Source organism: Symphalangus syndactylus, chromosome 7, assembly GCF_028878055.3.
Source record: "Symphalangus syndactylus isolate Jambi chromosome 7, NHGRI_mSymSyn1-v2.1_pri, whole genome shotgun sequence".
Classification (NCBI taxonomy): Eukaryota; Metazoa; Chordata; class Mammalia; order Primates; family Hylobatidae; genus Symphalangus; species Symphalangus syndactylus.
In genome coordinates, this window is record NC_072429.2 from 129,127,730 (window position 1) to 129,146,873 (window position 19,144).

General features: G+C 37.9%; 1 protein-coding gene across 9 annotated transcripts in view; it reads right to left on the reverse strand.

The window, feature by feature from the left end:
* Positions 1-19,144, reverse strand: part of ASAP1 (ArfGAP with SH3 domain, ankyrin repeat and PH domain 1) — a 395,575-nt gene that overhangs the window by 175,012 nt on the left and 201,419 nt on the right. For all 9 annotated transcript variants that reach the window (XM_055287244.2, XM_055287246.2, XM_055287247.2 and 6 more), the window contains one exon: positions 15,798-15,870. In XM_055287244.2, the coding sequence (XP_055143219.1) occupies positions 15,798-15,870 (73 nt within the window). The remainder of the gene's footprint in view (positions 1-15,797; positions 15,871-19,144) is intronic.

The window sequence follows — 19,144 nt, forward strand, 5'->3', positions numbered from 1 at the left end:
GCTGAGGCAGGAGGATTGCTGGAGCCTGGGAAGTCAAGGCTGCAGTGAGTGGTGATTGTGCCACTACACTCCAGCCTAGGTGACAGAGTGAGACTTTGAACAAAGAAAAGAGGAAGAAAGGAAAGAAAAGAAAGAGAAGAAAGGAAGAAGGGAGAGGAGGATGGAAGGAAAGGAAAGGAAGAAAATTTTCTGCCTAAAAGCAAGGCATAAATCTCCTTTGTGAAAGTGTTTCCCCTACTTCCTTTCTAGGAAGAGGAGAAAAGCCCTTGTCACAAGACATGAAATGTCAGCACCAAGATGAATCTGCGTAAATAAACCTTGTTAAAATAATCCCTACCATCTATTTGTTTCCCCCTTATATTTATCTTCCCTATAATTTATTGCCCTACAATTCCTAGAAACCTCCTTTTCTCTGTCTTGTCACTTCTCCACAATTTTCTGCCCTTTGCTAAAATGGTATATAAGCTCCTAGGCCTAGCTGCTTCTTTGGAGTTTTTCATTTCTTTTCTGTGAGGCCCCTTATGTCCATACTAAATAAACCTTTTCTCCTGTTAATTTGTCTTTTGTCCATTTAATTTGCAGATGTCAGCCACTGAACCTTACAGGGTAGCCAAGAATGGTTTTTCCCTCCTCTATACTCCATATCCTAAAGTAGGACAGGCCTAGGTTCAAATCTCAATTCTATCATTTACTGTCTGTGTGGTACCTTGGTCAAGTAGCTTTATCTTTCTCAACCTCATCCTCCCCATCTGGAAAATGGAAATTATAATGGCATTTACCTCACAGAGATGTTATTAAATTTAAGTAAGATATTGCATGCCAAGTGCCTGGTACACGATGAGCTCAATAAATATTTATAATGGCAATGACACAATGATGACAGCCATACCAACTATCTATCCTTGGCCACTGCATTGGAGCCAGCCTTTTACCCCGTGGACAGGAGGCAGAGGCTTCAGACAATGCTGAAGAGTTTATATCCCTAGGGGTTGGCAATAACAAATACCTTAGGAATACATTAAAATTCAATATTTTTTAAACATACTTTGTATATTCATCCAATGAGGCCTTCCTCAAAACTTTCAGAACCATAGCAATTATTAAATAGGTCTCTCCCTGAGGGGTTTATCTAACCGACACTATGTGTTATACCTTACCAAATTGAGCAATTTTCACAAAACCTCTGGACTGGACTGCCTGCCAACCTAACCTTTGATTCTCAGCGACTCTAATTATGGTTGCTACTTATTAAGCACTGACTATGTAGAGGGATTCAATCACAGTGAATATCCTGAAACTCATGCGATACTCCCTCAAGGCAGTTGCTTTATAGATAAGAAAAATGAAACTCAGTGGTAAAGAAAAGATTAGATCCCACTTCATTTGATTCCAAACCCTATCCTTCTCCACTGACACACTCAGGAAAGACTATGGTGGATACTGGAACACTGTGTGCCACAATATCTATTCAGAATCCACTGTGTGAAAGACTTGATGACAAATATTAGGAACAAAAAGGTGAATAAGACAAGACTTCCTGTCCTGTAATAATATTGACAAAGTAATAATTATTTGCAATTACAATTTTTGATTAATCTGCCAAGAACTGTGCTAAGTATTTTTCCTGCATTATCTCGTTCAATGTTCACAATTTAGAAACTGGTTTAGAGTAGTTAAGCAAGTTGCCCAATGTCATACAGCTAAGAAGCAGTAGTGACAGGCACTGACCCCAAAGCCTGTGCTCCTAACTAGTGTACTTGGTTAAGTGCAGGAGCCTCTAGAAGTCTTTTAACTTTAGCCAGACGCCAAGTGATTGAGAAACCTGAAAATCCAGGTCTTAGCTCCAGACTCTACCATGTCAGGAGACTGAAGCTCCTAGGGGCCTTAATTTCTTCATATATGAAACAGGTCTAATAACATCTGCCCTGCTGATTGGCCACTAAGAGGTAAAGGTGTCATAATTAATATAAAAGCTCTTTTGGAAAAACGCAAAAAAAATTATAAAACCACAAAGGATTATTTCTACTTAATGGGTATAATAAGGCCTTGAGAACACTCTCATAAATCCATTCTAAAGAGCATTCCAAACCACAACCAAGCACAAGCTAGACATCATTTGGTGAAAGATTACACAGAACACAGGCCTCAGTGACAGAGAGACTTGGGTCTGAATCCCCACTCTGGTTCTAACTGGGCATATATAACCTTGGAAATGGCACTTAACTTATCTGGGCCTCAACTTCATACGTGAAATGGGACAATGCCTATAAGGTACATGGCATCACTCTAAAAATACCTTTACTTCTATTAATTTCATTTACCCTAAAATTCAGAGCTGAAGTTCTGATGCTAATGGATGCCAATTTAAACATGGTATATTTTGGAGGATTCCAGGATATATAAGATGACTGTGGGTCAAATTCCAGGTTTTCTGTTTATAAACTGTGATCTAGGGCAGTTTATACATCATTTCAGACTCTTGTCTTCTTAGCTGTAATAATACCTACTTGATGGGGTTATTAAGGGAAATAGATGAGAAAGACTATGAAGTGCCTCATCTAGTATCTGGTATACAGTGGGTGTTTATAAAATGCTAAGTACCATCCCCCACCCACAGTCTCGCTTCCTTAATTTCCCATACTCTTTCCTGGGAGCCTAGCCTCTCTTCCAAGGTCTTTATGCAAGTTCTACTTCTGTGTCAAGAGTCCAGAGGAACACATGATAAACATGTGTTTATCATCTTATCTTCATGAACGAACAGAAATCTTCCAGAGGATAGCTGGGATACATGCATTATCACACTCCAGTCACAAAAACCTATCCAAAGTTCTCCTGTCTGTAAGTTCCATCACAATTTCAGGACTCACCCTGACTCTTTCAATGTAAATGTAACCTACCAAGCATCCTGTTATTCACTCTCTTCTTAGCCTCCTGCCAAGCTGGGGGTCACAGCTTTACATACTTTGTTATATGCCCAGTTCCCAGTGCTGGGTCTGGCACATAGTGAGTGCTCAGTAAAATGCTCACTGCATGTAGTGGATTCTCCTAGAACAAGTCTTTTTCCTTCTTTCAAAAAATACTTACCAGCAGCCATGCGCCAGCCATATAAAATACAGTGAGCTATAATCTAATAATAAAGCAATGTAATATGTGACATAAATCATAGCACTGCCATGAAAGGGGAAGTGACAAATTCTTTTTATATTATCCTATACATACTTTGTAGCACTAATCACACTTACAAAATATTTAATTCTATTTGTTTTTAAAATTATATAAGTAATTCATATGCTATTACAGAGAAATATAAAGATAAAATCATAATTTCCTTTCCCCTTTTCCAATCCCACCTCCTTAAGATATGCAAAGTTAATAATTTGGAGTGTATCTTAGTGAAACCTTATGATTAAAAAAAATATACACACACATAGACACACAAATATAGGTGTTTTCACCCCTTTCTCCTTTCAAAAAAAATAAATAGGATATTACATACGACCACCATGGCTTGCTTTATTCCTATGGAATAAAAATCATGAAATTTAATATAAGTAAATCTAATTATTTTAACTGGGACATGTTCCATAAGAAATCCCCCTGCTGAGAGGATACTAGGTTTTCTGCAGCTTTTGCCATCAAAACACAATGCTGCAATAAATACTCTTACACACAAGCTCTTACACGCCGTTACTTTATCTCTGGAAAAATATATTCACAAAAGCAGGACTGCTGGGGGATAGTGTGTACATTTCAAATTTTAATTAATATTGCCATACTCTTTCCAGAGAAGCTGGTTAAGGCAATTCACATTCCCAACAGCAACGCACATATAAAAGGCACTAATTCTCTTCAACCATATCAGCACACAGATGTTACTGTTCTTTTTTAATTCTGGCCACAAGTGTATAAAAAATTGACTATAGTAAGCCTATCTTTTTGTATTTTATTGTCCATTAACATTTCCTTTTCTGCTTGTTTACATATTTAGCCCCGTTTTCCAATGCTAGTATTTTTCCTATCAGTTTGTAAGAATGTCTGGTACAAGGGACAGAAACTTTTATAATATGTGTTGCAAATATTTCTTCCGTTTGTCTTGTAACTTATTAATGGTGTCCTTTGCCATGGAGAAATTTAAAAATGTCATGTAGTCATATAAATCAATCTGTATGCAAAAGACTTTTTTTGGTTTCCTGCCTTATGTTCCTAAGCCTTCTAATATTTAGTGTTTTTAAAAACACTTAATCTTTAACCCAAAACAATGTATTTGTTTATATAGCACAGGAAAGGGTTTGTTAAAGTAAGTTATTAAACTTTTTAAAATTTTATTCACTTCAATATTTAAATACTTAATACATCTGCAATGAAATTATCTATATGGCATGAGGAGGAGTTCTAACTTTTTTTTCTTTCTTCTGTATGAAAACATACTGCTATTTAAGATGGCCTACAGAAGGCAACTATTTAATATTTGATAAAAAAAGAACACACAGACAACACTTGGAGGGAGTGGGTTAGGTTTCATAAGAGAGGATAATTGAGCAGAAGCTTGAAAAATGAATAGTTGTTTAACAAGTAGACTTGGGGTGTGGATATTCAAGGCAAGAGGTAGCAGCATACCATACAGGCACCATAAAGTACTCAGCAATAAGGAAGTCAGTGTTTGCTCAGGTGGGCTGAGATACACAGAAGCTAACATGCAGTCTTTGGTTGCTCCAGAGCTTACCATCTTCAATCTAGAGCTAGGTAGATTAAGATTTTGTTTTAAGAGACAGGGTCTTGCTCTGTTGCCCAGGCTATAATGCCACAGCATGGTCATAGCTTGCTGTATGTAGCCTTGATCTCCTGGGCTCATGTGATATTCCCACTTCAGTCTCTCCCTAGTAGCTGGGACTACAGGCATGCACTACCACGCTTGGCTTTTTTTTTTTTTTTTTAAGAGATGGGGTCCTACTACGCTGTCCAGGCTAGTCTCAAAATCCAGCCCTCAGGCAATTCTCTCGCCTCAACCTCCCAAAGTGCTGTGATAGGTTAAAGTTTTAAAAGCACTGCCTTCTGTTCCTGTTCATCATCAGATAGTGGCTCAGATCCTTTTTGCCACACCAGTCCATAAACTTAGTGCCACCTGTCCTGTGACCGGAAAATAATTTGTTTTAACTTTACAGACACCATATTGTTAGGGAATGAGGGCTGGATTTTGGTTCTAAACTCTTTATTTTCTTTTCTATAACATTAATTTGGAAACAACTGCTGATTATGAGCAAATTATTTCACTTCCCTGAGCCTCAGTTTCCTTACATTTTCCCATCACCACTAACTGTATTAGTCTATTGTTAAGATTAAAGACAAAATCCTTGGAGGCAGAAAGCCCTGTGGACATTTTTTAAAACTGCTCTTCTCCATGCCACTTTAGATGATTCATTTCTATAATTTCTCAAGATCATTCTGAATTTGGAGTTGTTCTTTCAAAGTCCTAACCAAGCCTCAGCAAGAGTCTGGCCCCAGCCTCTAGGGTGTTATCTGGAAACTCAGCATGCATACTCTCATTTCTGCAGCACTGACAAATCCATTAAATAACAGAGCCCCAAGAAAAGATACTCAAAGAGTTCCACAGGGCTATTATTCAGCATTTAAACAGCACCTGAACATCACTCTCCTATAGCAGAAGCAGAAATGTTCTCTCTTCTGGCTTCATCATACAGCCTTCCTACCTGCCAGAAGAAATACACATTACACTTTGGTTTACTGATGGCTCTGTAGGTAATTGCAATGCTTTGAGATCTGGCCCTAAAATAGGTAGCAAAGACACAACCAATTCCTGCCCTACTTCAGCCTCCACAGTATGACTACCCAATGGAGTCAACCCTTCTAAATAAATAGGCATTTAAAAATAGGACCCCATATTTAACTACTAATTCACAAACTTTCATCAAGCACCTACAATAGGATACAAAGGTTATTTAGTGTTTAGAATTATGGCCTTGGGTATAACCTTTAAGTCCTTCTGAGCTTTAGCTTCTTGGCTTATAAATTACATGTAAAATCGAGATAATAAAACCTCATTGGGTTCTTGTTCTGCTAATGAGGTGGTAGCCTAGGGTAGGACTCAGCCTGAGCAGCTACCCTCTGAACTAGTGCTCTACAAACTATTTTTCTGTGGTTGTTTTTTTGAGACAGGATCTCACTCTGTTGTCCAGGTTGGGGCACACTGGCGCAATCACAGCTCACTGCAGACTTGACCTCACTGGTTCTGGCAACTCTCCCACCTCAGCCTCCTGAGTAACTGGAACCACAGGTGCATGCCACCATGCCTAGCTGATTTTTTTTGTGTGTTTTTTTTGCAGAGATGGGGTTTTGCCATGTTGCCCAGGCTGGTCTCGAATTCCTAGGCTCAAGTGATTCGCCTCCCTTGGCCTCCCAAAGTGCTGGAACTACAGACATGAGCCACACTGCACCTGGACTCTCCAAACTATTTTTAATCATCAATCCGTGTCAGTAAAACATTTCAAGGCATTTCCAATCAATGCTTATATGTTTAATCAATTATAAAGTATTATATATATTATACTATATATAACATAGCATACATTATATATAACATATTGTTTATATAAATCAATGGTTCTGTTTTCAATGTCAGGGGTTCCAAAAACCCCTGAAATTGACTGAAATATTCTGCTTTGTTAAGATTTTTTGTTTTAAGTTCAGACAACGTGTGTTGTTCTGAGGCTTACTAAGCGGTCTATCACCCCAAAATGTTCGAAATTAGAAGAAATGTTAGCTGTATCTGAAGACAAAGCTTCTTGCCCTTTCTGGGTGCACAGCTGGCAAGTCTGAGGGAAGGGCAACAGCACATGTGAGATCAAAAGGGGCAGATCTCTTTGGATCAGTTGCTAGGGAAATGCAGTATTGTTAGACACTATCAACTCCCCTTTGGGTACAAACAGTGAATTTTAGAGGCTACAAAAGTAACTTCATCTCATTTCATAAACAGACAAGAAAAAAAATCATCTCTGTTTCACTGGTAGAAAAACCAAGGTCCTGAGAAATGAAGGACTTGTTAAGAAATACTCAGTTACTTCCTGCCAGAGTAGAGATTACATCCCAGCTCTCTACCTAGGAGCAACCCAACTCCTCACTGTACAGGTGGCATAGAACACCCCCCAAAACATGACCTCAACTAGGCTTCTCCACTTCAGAACTCTGGGAAAAGGCATCACCCTCAAATGTGGACAAGTAAGATAATGAGGGCCACAGAGAACACAGATGTGCTGGGTACTCCAAAAGTGGGTGTGTTTGTGATTCAGAATATACACAATGGGCCAGGAGCAGTGGCTTACGCTGGTAGTCGGCGCTTTGGGAAGCAAAGGTGGGTGAATAGCTTGAACCCAGGTGGTCAAGACTAGCCTGGGAAACACGGCAAAACCACATCCCTACAAAAACTAAAAAAATTAGCCAGGGATGGTAGCAAGCACCTGTGGTCCCAGCCACTCGGGAGGTTGAGGTAGGAGGACCACCTGAGTCCAGGACGGTGAGGCTGAGTGAGCCAAGATCATGCCGTCGCACTCCAGCATAGGCAACAGAGTGAGACCCTGTCTTAAAAAAAAAAAAAAAAAAAAAAAGAATCTAAATAATGAAAAAAACAAACAAAAAAAACCTTTAACTTGAAAAAATATATAAACAACGGAAAAAAACCTTTAAAAAGACCTGTGGCTATTATTTTTTTTTTCTTTTAGCTCATCTGAATTTTCTATACTAAACACATTAATATCACATTGCACTTTCACAATGGGGAAAGAAACCAGAAAATACCAGTGAGAAAAATCAGCACGGGGTGTTCCAGTCCCCCCAGCACCCATTGGGCTCTCCACAAAGAAAAAAGTACATGTTTGATCAATTACCCGAGACATGGAAGATCTGAGAATATCCTTCTGTTGTCTGTGAAGGCAACAGACAAACTGGCCGAGCAAAGTCATCCTCTATCAACCTCTAAATGTTCTGTCTTATGGCACTGATTATCAATGAAAACCACTTCAGAATCAGCAACAATCTGCTTGACGCATACTCAAATGGGGCATCACAAAATCAGTAAGTAGTTATTCTTTCTTGCTAAATGCTTAATTGGAGAAACCTCTCAAGTCATAAAAATAGACACTTAAAAATTCACGTTGACATGTGAACTAGAAATAAAATTAAACACACACATATGACTGCTTGTTAGATGTTGTCATGGCATGGTTGTTTTCAGAGGGCAGATTCTTTGCTACAGTTTAAGTGCAACAGCTTTATACAGGAAAATACAATCCTACTTTGATGAGATATAAACCATTTAAGAATGGGGAAAATGCAATTTGAAAAAAGAGGCAGCAAGATACAGGTAAAGCCATAGAATCTTTTGACTGTAGTTGTCAAGAAAGGTCTGTTTGAGGCTCAAAGGTGGTCCCTAACAGTCATTAATCTGAATCTTTATGTAAACAGTGAAAATAACTAAATGAAGACTGAAAAGCACAATAGACTCTACCTGGCACATAGTAGGTATTCAACAAATGGCAGCTATATTTATTTTTACCAAAATAAATCATTAAAGCAGAGAAATACATTTTTATATTCACCTTTAACAGAGCAAATTTGTTGTTCATCCTAAGGCTTAAAAAAACCTCAAAATAGGCTGGGCATGGTGGCCCACGCCTGTAAATCTCAACGCTTTGGTAGGCAGAGGTGGGTGGATGGCTTGGGCCCAGGAGTTCAAGACCAGCCTGGACAACATGGTGAAGCCCCAGCTCTACCAAACACCACCTCCCTCCCACACACAAAACAAAAATTAGCTGGGCATGGTGGCATGCAACTGTGGTCCCAGCTGCTACTCGGGAGGCTGAGGAGGGAGGATCACCTGAGCCTGGGAGATCAAGGATGCAGTGAGCTGAGACTGCGCTACTGCACTCCAGCCTGGGCAACACAGTGAGATCCTGTCTCCAAAACAAACAAACAAACAAAAAAACACCAACCCCAAACTAGTGGTCATGGGATGAGTACTCACAAATTTATTTAAAACTACTTAATTTATCATGATGTACATTCCCCAAAGATAGAAGAAGCACACATCATTAAAAAATTAACTCATTTTAAGTAAAATGAGAGCACTCATTCTACAACCAGCAAAACGGAGGAAGTGCCTACACAGGCTCATACACGCAGTGAATAGCTTCTAATTTCAAATAAAAGAACATGTGAGCCAATAACTAGGATCCAAAAATTGAAACTTCCTAAGAAGCCTGGGGCTTTAATATTATTCTGGAAAGAGACACCGATTTTTAAACAGCATTCTTTTGAATCCCTCTAGTTTATCCCCATATAATTTAAGGAGTAATGCTCTCCTGGGTGAGTACATTCCCTTTTGGGGAAAAAAAACCCTTCCTTGACCATTCTGAAGGAACTCATTATTTTAATTTGTTTTCACCTCCCAAGGAGTAATAATGGACCCACAAGAATGCAAAATGCCTTGAAGGCCCAAAGAAATTTGTTTAGATTTTGCTCAATCCCAGTATTTCTATCTAAAGCCTTTTGAGAGCTTAAGAATTATTATTTTTACTAATCAATTTACTGTAATTCAAAAAGATTTTTTAAAAAAATCTGGTTATCCACAAACTTGAAAAACAGCAAAAAAGGTAAAATTTCCTAGAGACAAGCTGCTTTTGTACAACTTGTGACATTTTATTCTAATCTATTATATCTCTTACAAATGCCTGTTAAGAAAACTTGTCTCCCCACTGAAAACCGCAGGATTAAAATAAGCATTAAATGACACCATGGTAAGACACTGAACCTAATTACCAACTCTAGTGACAACTGAATTCACACTATACCTTCAAATGTGAGGAAATACTTAACTAAAAAATAGCTCAAATGAAGTTCTTTGGTTACAAAAACATTTGTTTCCTATCCACTGATAAATTTAGTACTTTACCTTTAAAATCCTAGATTTCCTTGTGCACTATGAGCTTTTTCTTAAAATGGATAATTTAACAAAATGAAAAACTGGAGAGAACACCACACATTTTTTGCCTTAAAAAACACAAACACTCTCTTATAAAACTATCTACTACTTAATTCTAACTGAAGAGGAATGGGAGACAAAAATGTAAGGAAATGAGAAAATCAATGGCTGTCTTCCTTGTAATGAAAAAGCTACAAAACTGTTTATAACAATTTAGCTGTGTTTTGAAAATAAGACTTCCACATCATATGCTTGTAATAAAATTATATACCACTGTCATTTTTTTCTTGCCCAGAAATATTAAAGGATTTACAAGCCTCAACTTTCAGACCAACAATGTTATAGATTCTAAGGGGCACCATGTGTTACCAATAAGCTAACATTTATTCTGAATATATCCTGGCATAAATTCTAAGGAACCAGCCTTATAATAATATGTTCATTTAATCTGAGCAAAGAAAAAAAAAGCCAACACTTTAACACAGAAAAAGATCTAGTAGCAGGAATATCCTGAGTTTCTATTCCCAGAAAAAAGTGTATACCTGTACCTGTGTTGTGTGAGAATGTATCTGCTCAAAAAGATTAATGTTTTCAACCTAACTCATTTGGTAGAACAGCCAACTCAGTATACCCATGCTTATTATGAACCACATGCTTCCCTTTCTAAAAGTGCAGTATGTCTCACTGTGTTTTTTAAACAATACTGAGAAGCAAGCAGTAAGCTCTTTTCTCAAGCCACACCTGACTTATGTGCATTCACATGCCCATGCTTCCAAGGGAATGCCAGCCCCACTCCTACTGTACTGACCCAGGGTCTCTCACAAAGATCAAGATCAAGATGTCTGCCAGGGCTGCAGTCACCTGAAAGTTTGACTGGGGTTAGATTTGCTTCCATGTCTCACTTGCATGGCTGGTAAGTGAGTGGTAGTTCTCCATAGGACTGCTTGAGTATCCTCAATATGGTGGCTGGCTTCCTCCAAAGAAAGTGATCAGAAAAAGAACAGAAGGACCAGGTTGAAGCTATCTTGTCTATGGACTGGCCTTGGAAATCACATGGCATCACCTCTACTACATTCTGTTCATTAGAAGGGAGTTAGTAACTCTGGTATACATTCAAGGGGAAGGGGGATTAGGCTCTATCTTTGTAAAGAAAATTGCCCAAGAATTACAATAAATTAAAACCTCCACAGTGCCCAAGAAACTACTAGCCATTTTAATCATATATTAGCAAAAGGGCGAAGGAGGGAGAAAAGGGGAAAGGGAGAGGGATCACTAAGGCAGACTTCCTAAACGACAATCTGTTTCACAGATTAATAATGTTAAAACTTCAAAACTTAGAGAACAGCACAGGAAAACTGAATGGCTTGGAGAATTTTCCATTGGCCTAAGTAGTTCACAGAATTGAGTTCTGTTTTGTTTTTTAAAATGTCCTCATACACAACATGGAAAAGTGAGACACAAATTCCCAGAACAATCTTGAAACTAAAGGGCTTGCACGGAGACAATTTGTTTAAAAAAAAAAAAAAAAAAACTCTCATTTTTATACTGTTTACTAGTACTGATAAAAGTTTATGTGTAAAAATAATACATTTTAAGAGTAAGAAGCTTCACAATGTTTAGCCATCTTTTAAATCACTTTGGGAAGTTGAGTGATTGGTAATCTCCAACCAGAAATACAGAAATGCTTTTTAAATGTTTAAAAAATATCACATGGGTTTTGTATCACTTAAGCACTGTGAGAAAACAAGAAAATTATGAAAATGCATTGGGAAACAGATAGCAGGGTTCAGCTTCTTGTGGTTTCTCTGGATAAGGCCAAAAGCCCTTGGAGGGGAACAGCTTGGATTCCACTGAGCATGTATCATGGAAAGCTATGCAACACCACTGTTTTACTCATTTAGTCATTTTTAAAGAATTAAATGTCATAGTGCTGCCCACAAACCCAGCTATACTATACTTGCTCATGACTGCAGAAACCCTATCAGGCCTCAATAGTCTGTGAGGAACCCGGAGGGATCTGAGTTTGTCCCTATATTTCTGAGACATGACCATGGAAACTACTATTTGTGGTCTCATCTGGGAAACACCAAAGTCATCCCACAGATTACAATGCTGGGAGTTTCCATTTGATGGATCCATTCATGAATATTCATGATTAGTGAATATTAATAGCTGGTCTCAGAGAGCTTCCCAGGTAGTAACACAACCAGCCAACATGTAGCAATTCATTCAACCCTTGTTGAGCCCCTATCATGTGTTAGGTGGAAGACAAATACAGAGTACCTGTAAAGAGCAAAGCTGGGGTCAGCTGGGCTCTCTTTCCATTATTTGCTAGGTATGGTACCCTGAACAACCTATTCTGGCTCTCTAAGCTTCACTTTCATCATCTATAAAATGAGAACAATGGTACTTACCTTATCGGCTTGTTTGGCTTAGCCTAGTACAGCATATATACACAATGAATATCATTTCCTCCAAGTGGTACTCCCTTAGCACCTTCCTCACACTACCTCAGATCCTTCTTCCTATTTCACCCTTTGCACTTTGTAAGCTTTCTTTTATAGCGCTTCCTAGTTTCTAGTTATAAATACTTCCTAGTTTGATGATCTGATTAACATTTATCTCTCCCCTGCTGGATTGTAAAATTCATGAAGGCAGAGACTTTGATGTGCCAAACACCTAACACCTAGAACAGGAGAATATAATAGGTGCTCAATAAATATCCTTTCAAACAAACTAATAAATTACATTGACAAATGCATAAACTACGAAGATGAAAAACACAGTACTAGTCTTATCAAAAAACTCATAGGCCAGTGCAACAGTTCTTAATTTTAGCTGCAAATTAGAATCAGCTGGGGAATAATATTTTTTTAATCTCAACAGCTAGGCTCTACTCTGGAACAATTCTAGGATAAGGGTCTGAGAGATTCCTGTTTCTGTTTTTAAGAGTTCTTCAGGTGATCCTAATCAAAAAAGGTAAGAATCATTATCTACTCCAAGAGAGATGATTAGTAATTGCAATACAATGGGATACATGTTCTCCTACAGTATCAGTCTAACAGGACTTCCTGTGATGATGGAGAAGTTTCTATTTCTGCACTATCCAATATGGCACCCACTAGTCATATATGGCTGTTAAGTTCTTGAAATGTTGCTAAAACTGAGGAACTGAATTTTAAATTTTATTTTAATTCATTTACAATTTAAAACCATATGTCACCAGAGGCTACTCTAATAGTACAAACCTAGGAGGAGGGCACACAGAACCCCTAATCCAGACTGGAGAGATTCAATGTTCAATTAGCTGTGCCACCCCCATCCACAAAGAGGGTGCAGTCTACTGGAGAAGGCTGCACTCAAATTCTGCATACAGCCCTTGAACTCTCACCTCTTTACATCCATACAGGAACAATCTCTCCCTCTGTCATATCCAGGGCAGCTGTGATCAAGGAAATCCTTTAAAGAACAGGAAGAAGCATAACCCCCAGTAGAGGAGCCTTTGTATGAGCTGCTGAGTGATGTGGTCATTGTGGGCCAAGGGATGAAATGCATCTTGAGCGAGAACACTTGGAAAAGAGTCACACGGAGGGAGCCCTCAGCACGGTAAATACAGCAGCGCCTCATAACTGTAAAGCAAGGGTCTCCCTTTTGCAGCTCACAAGTGTAGAACCTCAGGCACAAACCATCATCACATTACAGAGAACTGACTGTTCTTCCTGAGACAAACAATGGTTCTCATTAAGCTCTTTATAAAATCAGGCTGGTCAAATGTTATATGTGGAATCACTGAATTAAAATAGAGAAGGCACCCAAGCATTCATCTAGCTGTCCTTTTCCCCCATCTACCATTTGTTAAACACCTACTATGTGGCAGGCAGTGTGTTAGGGGCCTTAGATGGTCTCTCCTTTTGTCCATACAATCCCCTGCACATTAGATATTATTTTTTAAATTTATGGTAAGGAAATGTAAGACTCTTGGAAGTTAAATAATATACTTGACTTGAACAAGTATAACAAAGCTAGGATTCAAACTCAGACCTAGACTACTTGAATTTCTCTCTTTTTTGTGTAGTGTTCTATTACATGTATACTATGGTCTATTTAATAAATCCCTTTTATTTTCTGCTCTTCCAAATCACAATCAAGGCTTCAGTGAACCTCCTTGTATATAATACTTTAAATATATTTTTATTGGTATATAATATACATACCTACAGAAAAGTACATAAATCTTAAGTTCAGCATCTGATGAATTATCAAAAAGTGAACTTTATCATGTAACCACCACTAACTTCAAGAAACAACAATATCAGCACCTTATAAGCCCGCTTTGTGGCATCTCCTAGTTATTTATTTCATTCACCTCCCCAAAGAGCTAATATCAAATATAAGGGCCTACCACAGTGTGGGAGTTCACTGAAATAAAAGCGAAGGGCAGAAGTTATAAATTAGGTATATAACTTAGGGCAAGACCTAAAACAACATTTGGTCATAACTACATGACTATTAGTTATCTACCTTAATGAGAAGTGTTTTATTGGATATAAATAAATTAGGGAGCAAAATGAAGGCACCAGGGTGCAAAATGTGTTAACAAATAATATTACAGAATGTCTCAAGGCCTAGGGGGGTTTAAAAAACAAGAGAATATTAGGTTTCCAGTTTCATTTGGCTAGTGATTCCCAGCTCTGATGAGACGGGAGGGCCATAAAGTATCTGAGGGTTTTGGCTTGTTCAGGTTCCATTCAGCTCAATAATTTCATGATGATAAAATTAAGAGGAACAAGCATTTACTGAACTCCCATAACCTGGCAGACCCTTTACAGATATGAGTTCATTAAATCCCTTCAACAACTTTTTTAAATACCACTATCCTCATGTTACAGAAGAAAAATGGAGGCTCAAGAAGGAGAAATAACCAGCTCAAGGTCACCTTGCTAATAAGAAGTGGATTAGCAAGGACGAAAGTCCACATCTGTCCAACTTCATGGCCTGCGCTCTTTCTATTATAGTCTGCTGCCTTCCCTCCCAGGTTTTCTGTTAAGTTACAGACCACTGATTTCTTAGAGAAGTAACCTATTGGTAGGTGAGCTGGTACTGCAATAGTAACAAAAGATGTGAGTGAGAAACTCTGAAATCCATTTTATGTTTCCAAGCCTCTCTTCTACAGTGCTGGAGCCTACCATTTTTTGCGGTTACTCATTTTTTTTTTTTTTTAATTTGGTTTGTTTCCTCTTATTCACTGATGACACACTTTTGCCTCCAAGGTGACAAAGTCACTAGACAGTTAAAACATTTAGTTACACAGGTTACCTGGCACACCTTCCAACAGAAGAAAAGATGATAGTTCACAGGTCTGTAGAGGTCTGAATTTAACTTTGCCCCCTCCTCTCTTTTTCCACAACCATCGCCAATATTGATTTTCAAATGTGTACAGGTACATTGAAGAAGGGAAAAAATTCTCATGTGTTTAACTGAAGCCACTGAGTTACAGGTTGACCAAATTCACACAGAGATTTTATGTATCTCATGTTACTTGTGACAAATTTACTCCTAACTCTATTAAGCATTCAAGTGTATAGTAAAATCCACTGTGAATAATGCTTTTCTTCTTTCTGTTTTGGAAACACTAATAGGTTTGGGCTGATAGTCGAGGTAAGAGAAAAAAAGAGAAATTTCTTTTACCTACTTACTTTTCCATTTGTGTCAAGTTTCCTATAAACTTAACATCTTTTAAATAACTAAGAAAACTCTGTAGACATTATTTATAATCCATGTTACCTGATTTTTAGTAAGTGCTTACCTTGACCAGAATTATATATTGCTTTTACAGACTTCTTCACTTTCTGAAGGGCTGTTCTATCTTGGTCTAGAGCCTAAAAGAGAAAAAAGGGGGAAAAGATATTAGAAGATTTGGTAAATTAAAAAAAAAAATAAGAAAAATTCATTTGTAATTGCATTTGTTTTCCTGAGTACCAATGCAACAGCAAACTGACATATTCATTAACAATGAGTCATTTCAGACTGGAAGTCTCTGGGATCTGAGTAGTTATATTTTCAGGAGAAGTGTAGTCATTCCACAAAGCTCAGTGTGTGAAATGGATAGCATTTTAGTCAGTCAATTATCATGCTAAGCTATGCACAAGAAAGACAATACAAGACACTTAAGAAATCTTAAGGCTTGGATTCTTTCATGCATTTACAATCTGGTAAGGAGAAAAGGCAAGCATAGACATGAATGGCACAATACCCAGGCAACAGGACACATTTTATCACCTAAATGGTAGTTTTAGCCGGAAAAACATTTCAAGGGGTATAATGAGTAGGAATGACCTGAAGAGCTTTTCACAGTGGTTTTGCGATTTCTTTTAGTGTTAAAAAAAAATCAGTTATGACATATGGCAGTTGAATTTTGGCAATCTTTTAATTTAAAAAAACAGTTTGGAAAATGCCATCATGATGCTGGTAATGCTTTTAAATGATTTATTGGATGATGAATCAACACATTAATCTACTTGTGGTACAAGCAGGGGGCTTCTAGGAGTCTATTGGTATTGATTCTTAATCCAGGTGCAGGATATACAATTGTGTTTAGTTTGTTAAAATTCAGCAAATTGTGCATTTAGGATATGTACTCCCTTCTATACGTGTATTACACTCCAAAAACAAGTTTAAAATGGGGCATGGTCAATATTACTTGGCACACTGGACTAACTTGTTAAAACAATTTTAGGCCCCTTTCTGCTACTTCAAGGGTCTGTGGTCAGCCTGGGAACTCCTAGATGATATGTCAAGATTTGGAGGGCATGAGCAATAACAGTAATAAACTGCATAAATAAAAATTTAAAACATTAAATGTACACTCACATCCATTACACCATCTAAAACCTCAGAACTTCAGAGCAGAAAACTGAAGCCCACAGAGGCTAAGTACTTCCCTGAAGAAGCCGAAAGGGATAAATGCAACGGTAGCAGGCACCTACAATTCCCCTTATGGAAAATGGTCTTTCCTACCATTTTCCTTCACCTCTTGTTCTCTAGACCCCAGTGTCTGGCAGGGTGAGCACCAGACTCATATTGGACTCAACGTCATTCCTAGGATTTCTGGGCTTGGCAACAAGGACCACAATGCTCAGTCGCTTTCTGGTCACATCAGCTTAAGACTGCCAGTGGTTCTGTTTCTTGATGTGAGGAAAAATCTGGCCAGACAGAATGACATTAACAGAGACACAGTAACAGAGAAAAGAGGTAGAGACACTCCTCTGGCATCTGAGTTTTTGCTTCCAGCTGTTCCCAAGGCATATGTCACCGTGGTTAACCTTCCTACAGTCTGAGTACACAAGACAACAAATTCCTTCTGTCCCAAGCCAGTTGAGCTTGGAATTCTGTCACTTGCAACCACAGGTCCTAAGTAACACTAGAACTAACATTTACTGAGCACTTACTAGACATCAGGTATAAAACTTATTATATTTATAAGACATATCAATTATATAAGGTATATATATGCTTTCAAATATTTTATCTCTTTGCATTGCATCTTTACAGAAACCCTGTTAAGGATCATCTTCATTTTTCAGATAAGGAAATGTAGTAGACTTTCAATAAATATTTATAGAAAGGGAAGGTGAGAAAGATTAAGTAACTTTCCCAAGGTCACAGAGCCAGAAAATGCTGATGTCACATTCCACACTTATATCTACCAAATCCCAAAGTGTATGCTTTCTTTACTGGGATGCTGAGACAAAAAACAGGGTTTCCGGACTGCAAGTCTAACACTATTTCCACCATACCCATCACCTACATTCTAACTCCATATCTTGTCACATCCACTGCCTACCTGTACTTCTGTTCAGTATCTTCCTTTAAATACACTTGTATCCTTTTCAAAAAATTTAAATAACTGTACTGTAAAGAGTTACAATAAATGAAAAACCAGGATCACTTACCATTGATAGAAGACACTTTGAAAATTACAATGTACCTCTACCTATACAAAATGCTCCTCCGCTTAGGATCTCAAGTCATCTCACATACCTATCATGCTGCATGTCATGCTTAAGGGAATGTTTTATGACACATTTTAGGGAAGAGATAAATTTTGCATTACTGAAAAGATTTAACATTTGCATTGTAGAGGAAAGAGGGAAGATAACTAGTATTTAACAAACACTTGGTATAAACCAGAAAGCATGCTAAGAGGTTTACAGAGATTATCTCAATTCTCACAAAAGTCCTATGAAATAAATATTATTATTATATCCATTTTATGGATGAGGAAACAGAGGCTTGGCTTAGAAAGGTTAACTTGTCCAGGGTGGCTGAGCTGGAATTTGAACCCAGGTCTTTGACAACACAGAGCCTTATATTCTAACCACTACCAAATTCTGCATTCTAATGATATCCACAATAAGCTGAAACTAAAAACAATCTCATCATATGGGGGAGGTGGAGACTACACACCAGTTTTGAGATAAACCTGAGTTTTAAAAATATATAAGACTTCAGATTACTAAGACCAGGAGGGAAAGAAAATGATGCAAATAAGCATTTACTTAAAAGACTGAATCCAATGGGTTTATTCTTAGATGAACTGTTTTTGTGATGTCATTTTTTTAAAATGCTAAAAATAGTCATTAATTTTTTTCTATAATTACAATTGCCCTTTTTCCCTGATGAAAAACCTTGGGCCTTAGAGAAATTAGTTAGCTTGCCAAGTGTCACATACTAAGTAAGAGAAGAGCCAGCCTATGCTTTTTCAACCATGCCATCTAATCTGTTGTGGAAGGCAAGTCCAAGTGTCCCCTGAATCTTAACATTTCTTAATTATTTTCAAGAAAGAAACAAAGATCTGCTTCTGGAGGAAAATAACCTATTGGTTATCTTTGGGAGAATAATGACTAAAAAAGGATGGCTGTAGTCTAACAGAAATTACTAAGTAGACTTTACAGTTAACTCCAAATGAGCAAATGAATGTGAAAGATTTCAGCCGTAACATTTTTTGAGACCATCTACCTACTTCCTTTTGTAGGGGGGAGCGGGTACAGTCTCAGAATTTCTGTTGAATGTTTACCAACTTGCCTATGAACTGGTAGGGTGTAAAGTTCACCTACTCACTTTTTAAGTTCATTGAAAGCATCCCCATTTGAC